This window comes from Phocoena sinus, chromosome 2, assembly GCF_008692025.1.
Source record: "Phocoena sinus isolate mPhoSin1 chromosome 2, mPhoSin1.pri, whole genome shotgun sequence".
NCBI lineage: Eukaryota > Metazoa > Chordata > Mammalia > Artiodactyla > Phocoenidae > Phocoena > Phocoena sinus.
The window spans coordinates 136,330,874-136,348,180 of NC_045764.1; the positions used below are offsets into that span (position 1 = coordinate 136,330,874).

A 17,307-nucleotide genomic window follows, 5' to 3' on the forward strand; every position below is an offset into this window, starting at 1 on the left:
ATTGACAAAGGCCGAGTTTCATAGAGAACGAGGAACAACTGCGCTCTCATACACTACTGCTGGCAGTGGCAGCTGTGAAACGTCTTTGGGAGACTGGCACTGAGCACTAAAGTGGACCATATGCCTCCCTATGGCTCGAGAATTACACTTGAGATGTTTACCCAAAAGAAATATGTAATTTTATTCACTAAAAAACATGTAGTAGAATGTTCATAGCAACACTCTTTGTAATAGTCCAAATTAGAAACTCTCTAAACCCCCATCAACAGTAGGCTGTATAAATAAACTGTAGTATTAGTCATACAATGGAATACAGTACATACATACAATACAGAACTAAGGAATGAATGAATCATACCTTCACTCAGTAATAAGAATGAACCTCAAAAACATAATGTTGGGCAAAAGAGTGCATATTGTATCATTTCATACATAGAATGTTCAAAAACAGGCAAAACTCGCCTATGGTATTAGAAGTCAGTATAGCATTACCCTTGTTAGGAGGTTAGTGACAGGAAGGCACAATGGAAGATATCTGGATTCTGTTGATGCTTTGTTTCTTGATCTAAGTGTTGGTTACCCAGTGTATTCATTAAGCTGTGCACTTATGATCTGGGCGCTTTTCTATGTGTACTTTAAGTTTCACTTAAAAAGTTTTAAGAGTTATTCTCTCCTTTTCTCTTCTAACTAGTGCAGATGTAGACAATCAACCAAGACCATTGTGCAAAGTGAAGTGCACTTGAACTTACCTCTTTTAATCTTTTATTTTCCAAGAGCAAATCATCTGTTTTTAGGTCATGTACGTAGATTTCATTTTCTAAGTGCTTGAGAACTTCAAAATGAGCTTTGATTTTATGGCTTTCGTGATCTCTTAATTGTTTTAATTCTTGCTTCACTTTATTCTGCTCAAACATAAAACCCACAGTTATTGTATAGAGTTCAACTAGCAGGGCCCCAGTGTATTAGTTTGCCTGGACCACATTCAGAGAGGGGTTCTAATTACAACTGACCCTTGAACAACGCAGGGGTGAGGGGCACAAACCCCCTCCACTCAAAAATCTGCGTGTAACTTTACAATTGGTCCTCTGTATCCCCAGTTTCACATCCGCTGATTGAACCAACCACAGACCGCGTAGTACTGTAGTACTCATTCACTGAAAAAAATCTGCATATAAATGGACCCACAGAATTCAAACCTATGTTGTTAAAGGGTCAACTGTAACTCCTTGACCATCAGCAGAGGTTATGGACACCTTCCCTTGAAAAACTTTATATAAACTCCAAAGCGAACGGACTCTGGGAAACGAGTCTATGGATCCCAAGTTAAGAGCCAAAGTTAAGTTGTTGAGACAATTTCACAAAACAGAATATACTTTGACATATGAACAATTACCTGGCAAAAATGGGGAAGCAGGGAGTGGAATTTATTGAGACTCTTTCAGTGAGGACTTAATATTTCTCAAAAGAAGAAGAATATTACTTTATGGATTTTTCAGAGTTCTCTACAGTTTTCTCTACTGAATTCTCTAAGCAGTTTTCTATTATTATACTGCTATAAATCACATAATCTTTGTACATTGTATAATCATCCCTAGCAGCATCCTATAAAGAATATAGAATTATATATATAGTATACTTACTTGTAATTTTCCCCTTCATATGTTTCTATTTCCATAATGCACTGAAAGTTACTTTTGAGATCAGTGACTCTCAAAGAATACATTTTATTTTTAATTAACCAACTCCACATACATATGTTTATCATTAAGTATTGATTATAAAATTTGAAAAGGTAGTAAGCATCTATTCACCTGCTCCCATCTCATTCACCCCCTCCACACCCACAACTTTGGCCCACTTATCCTTGTCTTCATAGGAGTTTACCAGAATAATAGATCTGAAAAGAACCTTAGGAAGCATACTCTAATCTCTACCTTTTAAATAAGGAAACTGAATCCTCCCCAGTGATTTTCCAGTTTTTTGTTTTGTTTTGTTTTTTGAAATTTCGGCCACGCGGCACGGCATTTGGGATCTTATTCCCTGACCAGGGATCGAACCTGTGCCCCTGGCATTGGAAGGTGGATTCTTAACCACTGGACTACTGGGGAAGTCCCAGGTTACATGTTCATTGCTTCTGAAGTTGCTCTCTCTCTACATACAAACACACACACACATATATATATGTGTGTATATGTATATACCTATATACATATGTGTATGTTGTGACTAAAACTTTCAAAACATTGATATTAACAGAGTAAGTTTAAAAAATGTGAATTTCTTGAAAACTCTAATGTGCTAGGTAAGTATCACTGTCTGTATATACCAATATTCTAATAAAAGAAAAAAGAATGAATACATTGACTCTTTACCGTGTTGTCAAGGTATCTTAAAAAGTCTCTTGACAATTGAGAAATGTGATCATTCAGTAAATTCTGCTCCTGCTTTTGTGCTATAAAAAAGAGAGAGAGGAAAAAATAACCACCTACAATGTTCTTTAATTAAAAGACAATAATCAAAACAAGACATATGCCTGGTTTTAGAAGCCATACACTATGATAAGGCTTATAACAAACACTGGAAGTCAGGCACTCCCCAATGCTGCATCCACCCCTGTGTTTGACTCTTCAGAATCAACCATTTTTAACCCATTTTAACTTTTTCCTCTTATATTTTCTTAAAAATTTTTTTCTTAAAATTTTTTCTTTAAGAAACTTTTTTATTTCTTAACTTCTTCTGCTCGCTTCCTAACATAGTAGAGGACACAGCCCACTTACCCCCATCCCTACACCTCCCGCCCACACCCGCAGCTCCATGTTCCCTCCCTCAACCTCCTCGTGAAGTTGTGGATTTTGTTTAAATGAATTTTAACTGTTTGGATCATTATGACAATGTAAATATTATTCACTGATGAGACAAACAGTGTAGTATGATTACACTTCCTTTCTTCTATAGTTTCTTATTTTTCCTGGAGGTAAAAATTACCTCACTTTTTAAAAGAATTGCTTAGTTTTCCATGTACATGTCATTAATTCATATCAAAATCTATAACAGAATTGTAAAATCTTTCTGAACATTACTTCCCACGTGGTCAAACACGTTACATAATCCATCAGTTCCCTTTCTCTACCCTCTCCCACTACCTTCTGTACATTTTTCTTTAGTCCTGCCGCAAAGCTGACCTCCTGGGACTTCCCTCTGCATCTCTCTCATGTTGGACCTCCTGCTTTCTGAATCTCATACCTTTTTTTTTCTCTTGATTTATTTCCTCTGTTTGTTGAAGCAAATTTTATGTAGCTTCCTGAGACAGAGTAAATGAGATCTTGTATATCTAATTATATCTCTATTCTAAATCTATACTTGACTGGTAGTTTGGATGGGTATCTAGCGTTGGAAATTATTTTCTCTCAAAATTTTGAGGGCGATGTCTTCTAAATTCTATTATGATATTGATGTAAAGAAGTCTGAGACCATTCTCAGACTTGTGTGAGATCTGCTTTTTCTCTCTAGAAGCTTTTTAGGATCTTCTCTTTTTTATTTTTCTCCTGAAATCCAACAGTGATGTAGCTTAATGTCTTTTCTTTCATATATTGTACTGGGGATTGACAGGCCCTTTAAGGCCCTTTAAAATAGGAAGTTCATATTCTCCAGTTCTGAGAAATATGTTTGTAATATTTCATTGATAACTTTATACTTCCCATTTTCTGACCTCTTTTTCTGGCCTTCCTGTTAGTCAGATATTTGACACCTCAGAACAGTTTTATAATTTCCTTACCATTTTATCCTGTTATCTCCTTATTTTTTGTTCTATTTTTGGAGAGATTTCCTTAACTTTTCTTATAATCCTATTGAATTCTAAAATTTTAGTTGCTATATTTTTTATTTTTAAGAGCTCTTTTTTGTTCTTTGTTCTTTCTTTTAAGCATCTTGTTCTTTTTCATAAATGCAATATCTTATTTCTCTAAGAATATACTTTAAGATATATTCTCTATACTAGAGAGAACATATATTCTAAGCAATATACAGAGAATATATATGTATTATATATAATAATATACAGAGAATATATACTCCCTGAGAATTTATCTTTAAAAGTATTCTTATGTTATTTGTGTTTATGTTTCCACCAAGTTCTGTTTTTCTATCTGCTTTAGTTTATGTCATTCATGCTGGAGTTTTTCCTGAGATGTCTGGTGATCTTTGACTATCTAATCCTACATAAGGGGGAGGGACTAAAAGGTTTGGTTCCTGGGTGGACTTCACTGTACAGTGATCAGAAGTGATCACCCATTTTGTTGGGGGGCTCTCTAATGTTAGATTCTGTGGAGCTCTTTGAAACTGTTCAGTGTCCTTAGGGAAGAATCCAACCATCTTCAGGGTGGGGAAGGGATCACAGAAGAGTTATAACACAACTGGCTGGCAGCCTTCATCAAGCTGAGCAGTGGAAGGGGGTCTCAGAACAGCACCTGTTTTCTGCGCTCAGCCATATCTGATATCCTGCAGTTTAGAACCCTCTTGCCCAATTTCTCTGCTGGCATTGTGGAGGAATAGTCAGTCAGTGGCACAGAAGAGGATATTTGACCTGGGGGTCTAACTGCTCGCCATAAAGACTTCCAGCAAATCTTCAGCCCCATGACTCATCTCGGGCTTCACAGTATCCCTGTCCTCCAATGTCCAAGACTTCCCTGGTCCTGAGGAGAGAACTTCTTGTCCTCATGCTATGCTCCTCTGTGAGCACTTGCTAGTTAAACTTCTTTTTCTGCTAATACCTCTATCCAATTACACCTTCCAACAATTTGCTGTTATTTATTATCTGTTGATGTCTTCTCTGCCAGTCTCTTTGTACTTGTGGGTTTATATCTTTAAATAAATCTTTTGCACATATTTTATGAAGTTTTATTAGGGAGCAAAGATAGATGCATGTGTTTTATCCATCATATTTAATCACAAGTCACAACATTATTCTTTATGTGTACTGAGCCTTTATATTCTACCCTCTATAAGTCTCACTCCTGGCAGGTGAAGTATACTTTCCTACTCTCTGAAGCACATTGCTCTTATGTCCCCTTTCCTTCTTTTCTCCTGCCTTCCTCTCTTTTCTCTACTTTCTTCAGTATTTTATCCCTCTTCTTTGACTTAAGAGAATCAGTTCTTGCAATATACCGCAATATATTGCCTATTTTTATACTCATTGTGTTTCTTATATCCTCCACCCAGTGCAAGAAGGGATGAAGGAAGGGTGGGGGAGTAGAAAATTGGGAATGGAGTACATATATGTTGCAAGTCTTGGTAAAAGTGGTAAAAAAAACAAGAAAACCTAACTGAGTTGACTAAATGAAAATGTGGCAAAAGTGGAAAATCAACTGAGGAATGGGAACCAGACCCAGGTACTTTTTCTTATAATATTCTTAAAAATCCACCTTCCTTGAAAATTACCACTATTCACTTTGAATATCTGTTTATTTCACACTTGACCATATTGGGTTTCCATATGACTACCCTGTTTTGACACACTGCTTTAATTCGTATCCCCATATTCATCTTTGCCAGCTGGTCAGTCCCACCACAATGCACATTTTTTACTCCCATTCCAGTAAAAAATGTGCACATTTTCTGTAATTTTGGTCCTGGCCTGATTCCAGTGGCACTTCTTCCATCATCTAGAAGATAGAAGTTCTAGAAGTTGTCCTTCTTAATAACCTAAATCCTTGGATAATGATCCTTTACTCCCCAAATTCAAAACAAGACTCACACCTCTAGGGATGGTTCTGGATCTGTGAAATTTGGGGTTCAGGGTTAGCTGACCACATCCAATTTTTGTGGAGAAAATAATTATTTTCTATATTAAACACACACATGGTGTGCCATGTAATAAAATGCAAAATATGCATACTTTCAGACACATTTCATCTTCTCTATGAAGCCCCCAGATCTGAGACAAGCTCTTATCTATCTCTGCCTTAGGGGCAGATTAGTGAAAAAAGTCTAAGGAGTACATACCTTATAAATGATTAAAGTCATAGCTAGAAAATGATTAAAGTCAAGCTGTAAATTCATGTTAAGAAACAAAAAATTTTCCACATGGCAGGAGATAAAGGAGTTGGTTCTACCTTTAGCAAGTACAGAGAGAAACCATATAATACAGTTGCTACTACTTCTTAATTTTAAACAGTTTTAAAAGAGAAAAGGAGGAATTTGACAAGAGTTAACAGTAAGATTGTGGTGCAGAGAAGAGGAAATTAATAGAAGAGGCAAAAACTAGAGAATAGAGAGTTAAAGGTGATGGGAGAAGTTGGGAGAATTTCACCACTGGCTTGTGATCCACTTTGTGTTAGCAGACAACAGTGAAATCCTTACCTGGGCTTGAGTTCAATTACTAAGTGCTTCATATGTACCTGTAAGAATATCAATGAGATTTTCAAACTGTCTGTTTTTGTCCGTGTATTCTTCTTCTGCCACCTGAAGCTGTGGAAGACACTCGACTAGTTCACCTTCCTTGTCTTTGTTAATTTGTGTTTCCTCAGCGAATCTTTGCTTTAAAGACAGTAAAGCTGATCGTGAGGTATGATTTTGGAGAATTCACACAGCATTCTAGAGTAGAAGGTAAGTTCTTTGGTGGGAAAAGTTCTGTCTGTTCTGGACTCCTCTTATCCTAAGGTGCATAGAAAGGTATCTGGCACATACTAGATATTTAATAAATATTTGTTGGCTGACTCACTGACTCTCTGGCAATCTATACTGTTAGGAGATTAAATTCACTGGGCTCTCCAAAGAGCCTGTCAGTTCTATAGCTGTACTGCTATGGTTCTATTACTGCCACCTAATGTGTACCCCAAAAACATATTTGAGAAACTTTCTCTTGATTGATATTTTATGGAAAAAAAAAAAAAACCCAGGCAGAAAAACAAAATATATACCAGCTCTAAGAAATGTGGATGTTAGTAAGAAATGGGAAGGGGGTAGAAGTAAGTGGATATGATACTACAATAAATGGGTTAAGAGTGCCGAAAGTAAAACATGAAAATGCCTGCTTATTTATTCAAACTCAGGTTTTATTTAGTTTCAAGTGGAATATAGTTGAATCTCTCTTAGAAAGTCAGGGTGGATTTAAAATAGTGACTAAGGCAAAGACAGTCAACTGACATTTACTATCCACTCTCCTGTCCTTCGATATCAGGACTCTTTGAGTTTTAGCTGAGCATATGGCTGCCAACTAGAGTGAGTTCTCAGCTTCCCTTGCAGGTGGGTGTGACCAATGAGTTTGTGAGCAGAGGTGGGGTGTGCCCCTCAACTGGAAGGGGTATGTGCCCCTTAGGTCCTTCCTCCTTCTCCTGGCTGGAAGAGGATGAGAATGGAAGCTGCCACTTGGACCCACAGATGTTAGTCTCATGCCGAGGGTGGCAGAGCTACCCTTCCAGCCCTCCACCCCTTCCCTTCAGCCTATACCGGGAAAGAGAAATAAACATCTCTCTTCTGTAATGACCATGTCAGAAGTATCTGAGTATCTGTCTTAAATAGATACTCAGACTCAAAGATTTAAACTGGCCATAACTGACCCAGTTTACTCTTAAAAACTTTTATTTTTATTTTTTATTTTTACCTAAGTTGCATACACACGTAATTTAAAGGAAACCCTGAGGGCCAGCAGAGCAATGCCAGACATGCTCCCCCAGCGGGAGATGCCCTCACAACATAGCCTACCAGAGGCTAGTTTCCATTGACCCCACCAAAGTGGTAAGTTAGTGCCAGAGAAGGAGATCCACAGGGGTAGATGTGAAGGACTCCCTGGTCTAGAAGCCCCATGTTTAAATTGGAACCAACATCTCTTAGGCATACCTTCTAGGTCTATACAAGGGACATGCCCATTTAAAAGAGGCACCAAATCCAGGAAAGCCCAATGCTCTGGTTTCCCGCTAGTTATTCTCCTGGTCAAGATGCAGCATACTAATAAAGGGTTGTTCTATATAAGCAATGTTGCCTGATAATACAACTGATAATCCACCTTTATCAGGCTACGAGGGGAAGAGCCAGAAAGTTAAGCCGAGGTCAATTTCCTAGTAAAGGATAGAGGATTGTTAACCCTTTAGTACACATCTTGCTTATGTTCACTGCATTTTGGCATCTCTTTGATAGAGCACCTTGCTCGCACCCTAATTAATACAGTGATATGCTGTCCCATTCCAAATTACCATTAGAATCCTTATGAATGATACAGAAAGACAAAAACATACATAAAACACCGTAATATAAAAATATTGCTATGCAGAATCAGGAGTAAATTCTCCAGACTGCAGTATTAAGAAACGCATATCTATACTATATTTGGTAAAAAAGAATGGCCTGGGGGGATAAGGAGGCATGTGAATGCATTAATTCATCCCCATTGCCTGCACAAGGCTGAAGCTGCCGGCAGCACCCTGACAAGAAACCACGCTCTTCTTTCATGCTAGGAGTGAGGGTTTGGGTATCAGATGCTGCCACAGCTCAGGCAAGGTGGTGTTTGCTGGCTCAGCTTCTTGGAGCTGGGTGACCTGTCAGGCCCACAGCTTCTTCCGATCATTCAAATCTTCCCTCAGCTTCCCTGAGTTCTGAGCCACGTGCATACATAGCCCAGTGATGAAAGGCTCCGGCTTCTGCTACAATTTTTGGGCGTTGAAGCCTTGGAAAGGAGAGTGGCCAATGCAGGTACCAGTCCAAGCTCATGAGTTCCGCTCATCCTGCGACTTCCAGTTTGACCTTGCTTTCTCCACTTCCGGTCCATCTTTCCTTCCGAACTGCCTGCCCTGCTGCCTTTGGGCCCCGGCTCCAGATGTAAAGCTAAAAGACTCACTAGACTACATAACGAGCTCCCACAATGGCAGAAGGTCAAATCCTCTAATAAACCCCTTTCCTGGTAGCTCTGTTTCTCTGACTGAACCTTGCCAGACACAGGGCTGAAGGACCCAGCAGATCCAACTGTGATCAATGTGTCAGTGCTAGATCAGAGTGACGCAGAAGGATTTGCAAGCTCTGACAGGAACATTGTAGTGGAGGCCCCTGGGTATCGGAGCCAAGTCTACACAAGAATTAGTCACAGCACCGCCTAGAAGAAAACACCTCTCAAGATTTGGAAGTTTACATTCTGAACCAGTGACTAATATACAGGGCTCTTTTCCTTGGGAATGCAGTGGGCCTTCTCACTATTAAACCTAATGATTTTGCTCCCCCTCCCTGTGAATTTGGCTCTGTCAGTCCAGAGATCTTACTACTGGTGAGAAGAATGATTCTATCAAGGGTACAATAATGGTTCCATAAACCAAAATCTGAGGGCGGTTCCTCTCCAATTTGGGCTCCTCATGCCACTGAACTAAAGGCAGAAATGGGATTCCAGTGTGCCCAGGGTTGTTGATGATGATTTTCAAGGGGAAAAGGGATTTATAATAATGGCGCACAGGCTGCCATCTGTCTATGACTTTGTGTAAATGAGGCACAGGTGGACAGAGTCCTGCAGGGAGCACACAGCCTGGCAAGCAGACTGTCTGCAGAAATTTTCTCATCTACAGCCTTATACTTCTAATTTACTTATTTTGCCTAATTTCATTGTATAAGCTTGAATGCAATGTTAAATGGTGTCCTTGTCTTATTCCTGACTCTAAGAGGATTGCTTTCATTTGTTTACCATTAAGTAGGACTGGTAACCTCCATCAGCTCTATTTCAAAAAACGTCTGAGATGCTGACTACTTCCAGCCACCTCCTCAGTTATCATTCTGGTTCAGGCTACTTGAACCACTTGGTGTATTGCTCTAGCTTGCTGATTGGTCTTCCTGCATCCACCAGGGCTTTCCTAAATTCTGCCCAACATAGCAGCTAGAGTGATCCTATTTAAATGAAAATCAGATTATTTCAGAATAAATCATCTTCACTCAGAACCTACTACTGGCTTCCCAGCCCATGCAGAGTGAAAGACAAAGTTCTCACAAGGTGTGGCAAGCCTGGGGATGCCCCTTTTAGATCTACCCTCAAGGAAGAATTCACTGTCCTGTGGCAAGGAGTGTGGTTAGCTGACAGCCTCCAGTGTGGTTGGCTCCTTCAGAGTGGCCTTGGCTATCTAGCCAAGACCATGCTCTTTGAGGGGTGGCTTCCAACTAACTGTGTGAGCGAAGAGATGGTACAAGGGTATAGCCATTTCTGCCCAAGGCAGGCCTCTTCTAATGGACGATCCCTGCTCTGGAGTTCCCCAGAGAGTTTGCAGTTTACATAATGGTCCCTGCCCAGTCCTTTCATTGGCATTACACCCTAATAAACCTTTGCACTCCTAATTCCATGTCAGCATCTGCTTCTGGAAGATGAGTCCCTAGAACCTCCAGCACTCTCCCCCATCTCTGCTGCTGCCACACTGCCTCCTTGTCATTCCGCAAATAGGACAGTCCTGCGTCAGAACCTGCGTGCTTAGCATGTCCTCTGCTTGCAGCCACCTTCGCCAGATATCTGCACATCACACTTCCTCATAGCCTTTGGCGCTGTACCCTTCTCTGATTCCCTGTTTAAAATGGCACACAGACCGCATTACACACACTCACCCTATCCCACTTCCCTGTTTTATTTTCTCTAGAGCATTTATCACCACTGAATATATTACATGTTCTACTGTTTATCTTGTTATTTTCAATCTCCCCCACCCCACTAGAATGTAAGCTTCATAAGGCTTCTGTTTCTTTCCCCCCTTTTAAAAAATTTCTGTTTTTCAGCATCTAGAAAAATACTGGGTACCCACACATGCTACAACCAATGGAGAAATGCTTTCCGCCTTGCTTCTTCCTTCTGTTCCTTCTAATTTTGTATAGGTTTGTGCGATGCTTTCTTTCCCTGGTTTGTTCCCTGAGTTGTGCCAGTTCCCATTTCCCCTCTTCCTATTTCTGGCCATCCCCTTCTGACGTCTCTTCCCTAAGTTCCTGTATTTCCATATTGCTAATCTTCCTTGGCACTTCTATGAAATTATTTTTTTCTGAATTCATGGAGGGATGTTGAGTCACAGTTTTCATCTGTTCCAGCACCATTTTTCTGAGCACTCTTCATTTGATGGAAAGTTTCATTGCCCCTTCACTTGTTTTTCTCATAGTATTTTTGTGTGGAAGACATATCTGCTTCTTTTTTGCTATTTACATTAGAAAGAATTGGCTTTTTCTGGGACTTGTTATCTGCAGAGGGTTTCTGCAGGATGTGGCAGGGTGTGTGTGGTGGGAGGAAGAGTGGGCTTGGACCAGGGTAAGATCTAAACTTTGAAATGTAAGGACTCCCTACTCCCTTGCCTTCAAATAAAGCTTCTCTTTGGGGTAGTCAGGCCTTCTTTTCCCTCTTCAAACTGAATCAAGTTGAGGAAGTCTTCTGCTACCTTCTCTTTTCTCCTCAGCTACTCTTCCAATGGCGGTCTCCAAGAAACATGGCCTTGTCTATCAAGGTAACACCATCACCTTGAAAAGGTTTGTTTTCTGCTGTGTTTCCAGAGACCTAGCCACTCTGGGCCCCTTGGGTCCTTGCAGTGACTTTTCTCTCCACTTCCCCCATCATCCATGCTCTATTCTACCTCAGGTCAGCCCCTGGCAGTTCCCAGGTCAGTGCCATGCCCTGTCTTTAAGGAGGACTTCTGAGATTGGCCTTCTTGGTCTCCCTCACCCTTCATTACTCTCTCCAGCCTCTCCTGTTCCAGCTCTTCATGGTTTTATCCAACACTCTACCTGTCTCCATGGATTTTGCCAGCACTCCCACAAAACTTGGAGTGTGTGATTTTTTTTTTAACTGAAAACATATTTCTTGTTGTTCTACTTCTTTTTTAGAAAAAGAAGAAAGATTCATAATTTAATTGTAGTCTTGTTTATACTAAAAGATTTACTTTACTTCTAACTGATTAAAATAGCATGAAATACACCCTCCCCTGCATATCACCATCTAAAATTATTCTTAGAAGTAAAATAAAATTTACCTCATACTTGCTCAACTCTCGAATTAACTTTTTTTCTTTGGCAACAAATTCCTCTTCCTCTTGTTTTAATTCTAATGTAAGTTGTTCGATCTGTGCCAAAAACTCATTGATCTCATTTTCTCTAAAACTGGTCTAATTAGGGGAAATAAATGAGGATTTATCATTTGTTTTGTAGCAGTCAGCATTAAATTTTCAAACAGCCAGGTAAATTAGTATTTCTGTGCATGAGACTTGGCTCTGATTTCAGGTTATATTATTTCTCAGTAACCACTGAGGAGGATCTTTTTTTCCCTCCAGAGATTAATTTCTTCACCAAACAATAGCTATAAATGACTTGAGGAAATGGGGAATGGGAATAGTAGGGGATGGAGGGTAGGCACAGGATGAATATAGGAGCTAAATAAATGATGTTTAGTCTCCTTATTTTTAGATAGTTTCCCTAAACACTATCTTCAAGTTTCAGTTACATGCTTCAAAAGCATATTCTGGACAGAATTGCTACTTTGCTAAATTCCTATAGTTAATACAGAGCAATTGTCTACATTTCTCAAGAAAGTTACATAATTCACTCTAAACATGAAATCAGCAGAAAGCAAAATACCTTTTAATAAGGTAAGGTTTAATGAAATATTGAAGAATTACTGACATGCAATATAGGGAGTAAATACTAAGTTCCTTGAGTTCCTTTACCTCTTGTAATAATTCACTGCGTCTAAGTTCAGCATCCTGAATTTTATCTATAATTTCTTGTATTTCAGCCCTTATCATGTTGGTCCAACGTGCATGATTTTTTAGCAAACAAGCTATTTTCCACTGAGTTATAATACTAGAGATTAGAACAAAAAGAATTATCATCAAACTGACATCACAGTTTACTGAAAAGATGAAGGAATTCAAAACAAAACAAATCCTACTATGATTATATAAAATTGTTCATGCTATTGATGTTGTAGACTAGACATATTAGCTGAAAAAATAAGACAAAACATTAACTGCCTCAATGCCATCTCTGCAAGTTGCTTCACATTAAGTTGTGTCAGTACATCTAACAGGACAGTGGACAAACCACAATTTACCTAGAGCTTGCCTCCTCTAGGTAAAGGATAGAAATGCGGAAGGCTCAGGGGTGTTGGAAAAAGAAGAGTCCCAGACAGAAATAGTAAAAGAATTACCTAAACTACTCAAAGTGCTAGTAAGAAATTTCAAGCTTCTAGGTTCTCAAATTTTTCTCTCCACTTTAACATAAAAAAGCTATATAACTAGAGAAGAGTAAAAATGTACAATTGGAGTCTTAAAAATACTATTATAATAATGACAACAATAATAAAATATAGCTATGTTTCTGCAAGTGCTTTCTAGGTGTCAGGCACTGAGCTACATACTGTACATCAATCATCTCATTTACCATTCACAACAACCTTACAAGGCGGGTGCTACTATCATTCCTCACTTTATAGGGATGGGAGCAGAGAGGTTATTAAATAACTTAGCCCCGGTCACAGAGCCAATAAGAGGCAGAGCAAACAAAGCAGTCCATCTGTAGAGCCTGTGTAATTAACCACTCTCCTCTGTCCCTGCACATCACCTTCCTTACTGGTGCAAAGAGGCATTGCACATCTTGGCAATTTTACTCTTTGGTGACTTGCCATGATTAGAATGAAAAACTCTGTTTCTGTTCAATGCCAAAAAAATCAAACTAACAAACACATCTAGATCCAAGAAAACTCACAATTTAATTTAGGAAAATAATTTCCTTGGACTCTAGCAAGCACTCTGATATCCTTCCAACTTTGGGGCATTGTTAATTAAGATAACATATACTGAGATTGGTTCAAGATGGCAGAGTAGAAGGACAGGCACTCACTCCCTCTTGTGAGAGCACCGGAATCACAATTAATTGCTGAACAATCATCAACAGGAAGACACTGGAACTCACCAAAAAAGATACCCCACATCAAAGACAAACGAGAAGCCACAATGAGACAGTAGGAGGGGCGCAATCAAATAAAATCAAATCCCATAACCATTGGGTGGGTGACTCACAAACTGGAGAACAATTATACTACAGAAGTCCACCCACTGGAGTGAAGGTTCTGAGCCCCACGTCAGGCTTCCCAACCTGGGGATATGGCAATGGGAGGAGGAATTCCTAGAGAATCCGACTTTGAAGGCGAGTGGGGTTTGATTACAGGACTTCAACAGGACTGGAGGAAGCAGAGACTACACTGTTGAAGGGCACACACAAACAAGTGTGCACATCAGGACTCAGGGGAAAGGAGCAGTGACCCCATAGGAGACTGAACCAGACCCACCTGCTAGTGTTGGAGGGTCTCCTCCAGAGGTGGGTGGGGGGATGTGGCTCACTGCAGGGACAAGGACAATGGCAGCAGAAGTTCTAGGAAGTACTCCTTGGTGTGAGCCCTCCCAGAGTCCACCATTAGCCCAACCAAAGAGCCTGCAGGCTCAGGTGCTGGGTCACCTCAGGCCAAACAACCAACAGGGAGGGAACTCAGCCCCACCCATCAGCAGACAAGGGGATTAAAGTTTTACTGAGCTCTGCCCGTCAGAGTAACAACCAGCTCTCCCCACCACCAGTCCCTCCCATCAGGAAGTTTGCACAAGCCTCTTAGATAGCCTCTCCACCAGATGACAGACAGCAGAAACAAGAAGAACTACAATCCTGAAGCCTGTGGAACGAAAACCACATTCACAGAAAGACAGACAAAATGAAAAGGCAGGGCTTCCCTGGTGGCGCAGTGGTTGAGAGTCCACCTGCCGATGCAGGGGACATGGGTTCGTGCCCCGGTCTGGGAGGATCCCACATGCTGCGGAACGGCTGGGCCCGTGAGCCATGGCCACTGAGCCTGCGCATCCAGAGCCTGTGCTCTGCAATGGGAGAGGCCACAACAGTGAGAGGCCCACATACCGCAAAAAAAAAAAAAAAAAAAAAGAAAAGGCAGAGGACTATGCACCAGATGAAGGAACAAGATAAAACCCCAGAAAAACAACTAAACAAAGTGGAGATAGGCAACCTTCCAAAAAAAGAATTCAGAATAATGATAGTGAAGATGATCCAGAACCTTGGAAAAAGAATGGAGGCAAAGATCAAGAAGATGCAAGAAATGTTTAACAAAGACTTAGAAGAATTAAACAAAAAACACCTAGAAGAATTAAAGAACAAACAAACAGAGATGAACAATACAATAACTGAAATGAAAAATACACTAAAAGGAATCAATAGCAGAATAACTGAGGCAGAAGAACAGACCTGGACGACAGAATGGTGGAATTCACTGCCACGGAACAGAATAGACAAAAAAGAATGAAAAGAAATAAAGACAGCCTAAGAGACCTCTGGGACAACATTAAATGCAACATTCACATTACAGGGGTCCCAGAACGAGAAGAGAGAGAGAAACGACCTGAGAAAATATTTGAAGAGATTATAGTCGAAAACTTCCCTAACATGGGAAAGGAAATAGCCACCCAAGTACAGGAAGCACAGAGTCCCAGGCAGGATAAACCCAAGTGAAACACACTGAGACACATAGTAATCAAACTGACAGAAATTAAAGACAAAGAAAAACTATTAAAAGCAACAAGGGATAAAGGACAAATAACATATAAGAGAAGTCCCATAAGGTTAACAGCTGATTTCTCAGAAGAAACTCTACAAGCCAGAAGGGAGTGGCATGATATACTTAAAGTGATGAAAGGGAAGAACGTACAACCAAGATTAATCTACCTGGCAAGTATCACATTCAGATTCAATAGAGAAATCAAAAGCTTTACAGACAAGCAAAAGCTAAGAGAATTCAGCACCACCAAACCAGCTCTACAACAAATGCTAAAGGAACTTCTCTAAGTGGGAGAAGAAAAAGACCTACAAAAATAAACCCAAAACAATTAAGAAAATGGTAATAGGAACATACATATCAATAATTACTTAAATGTGAATGGACTAAATGCTCCAACCAAAAGACACAGGCTCGCTGAATGGACACAAAAACAAGACCCATATATATGCTGTCTACAAGAGGCCCGCTGCAGACCTAGGGACACATACAGACTGAAAGTGAGGGGATAGAAAAAGATATTCCATGCAAATGGAAATCAAAAGAAAGCTGGAGAAACAATACTCATATCAGATAAAACAGACTTTAAAATAAAGAATGTTACAAGAGACAAGGAAGGACACTACATAATGATCAAGTGATCCATCCAAGAAAACATAATAATTATAAATATATATGCACCAACATAGAAGCACCTCAATACATAAGGCCATGCTAAGAGCTATAAAAGAGGAAATTGACAATAACACAGTAATAGTGGGGGACTTTAACACCTCACTTACACCAATGGACACAACATGGACACATCATCCAGACAGAAAACTAATAAGGAAACAGAAGCTTTAAATGACACAATAGACCAGAGAGATTTCATTGATATTTATAGGACATTCCATCCAAAAACAGCAGATTACACTTTCTTCTCAAGTGCACAAAGGACATTCTCCAGGATAGATCACATCTTGGATCACAAATCAAGCCTCAGTAAATATAAGAAAATTGAAATCATATCAAGCATCTTTTCTGACCACAATGTTATGAGAGTAAAATCAATTACAGGGAAAAAAACATAAAGAACACAAACACATGGAGGCTAAATAATACGTTACTAAATAACCAAGGGATCACTGAAGAAATCAAAGAGGAAATAAAAAATACCTAGAGATAAATGACAACAAAAACACAATGATCCAAAACCTATGGGATGCAGAAAAAGCAGTTCTAAGAGGGAAGTTTATAGCAACACAATCCTACCTCAAGAAACAAGAAACATCTCAAATAAACAAACTAACCTTACACCTAAAGGAACTAAAGAACGCAGAACAAACAAAACCCAAAGTTAGTAGAAGGAAAGAAATTATAAAGATCAGAGCAGAAATAAATGAAATAGAGACAAAGAAAACAATAGCAAAGATCAATAAAACTAAAAGCTGGTTCTTTGAGAAGATAAACAAAATTGATAAACCTTTAGCCAGACTCATCAAGAAAAAGAAGGAGAGGACTCAAATCAATAAAATTCGAAATGAAAAAGGAGAAGTTACAATGGACATCGCAGAAATACAAAGCATCCTAAGAGACTACTACGAGCAACTCTATGCCAATAAAATGGATGACCTGGAAGAAATTCTTATAAAGATATAACCTTCCAAGACTGAACCAGGAAGAGATAGAAAATATGAACAGACCAAGTAATGAAATTGGAACTGTGATTTTAAATCTTACAACAAACAAAAGCCCAGGACCAGATGGCTTCACAGGTGAATTCTATAAAG

General features: G+C 39.5%; 1 protein-coding gene across 1 annotated transcript in view; it reads right to left on the minus strand.

The window, feature by feature from the left end:
- The window catches only part of CCDC175 (coiled-coil domain containing 175), an 83,258-nt gene that overhangs the window by 13,554 nt on the left and 52,397 nt on the right, over nucleotides 1-17,307 (minus strand). The window contains exons 12-16 of the mRNA XM_032623530.1: nucleotides 12,651-12,786; nucleotides 11,961-12,092; nucleotides 6,396-6,534; nucleotides 2,373-2,452; nucleotides 750-902 (exon numbers count right to left, since the gene is read on the minus strand). Of these exons, the coding sequence (XP_032479421.1) occupies nucleotides 750-902; nucleotides 2,373-2,452; nucleotides 6,396-6,534; nucleotides 11,961-12,092; nucleotides 12,651-12,786 (640 nt within the window). The remainder of the gene's footprint in view (nucleotides 1-749; nucleotides 903-2,372; nucleotides 2,453-6,395; nucleotides 6,535-11,960; nucleotides 12,093-12,650; nucleotides 12,787-17,307) is intronic.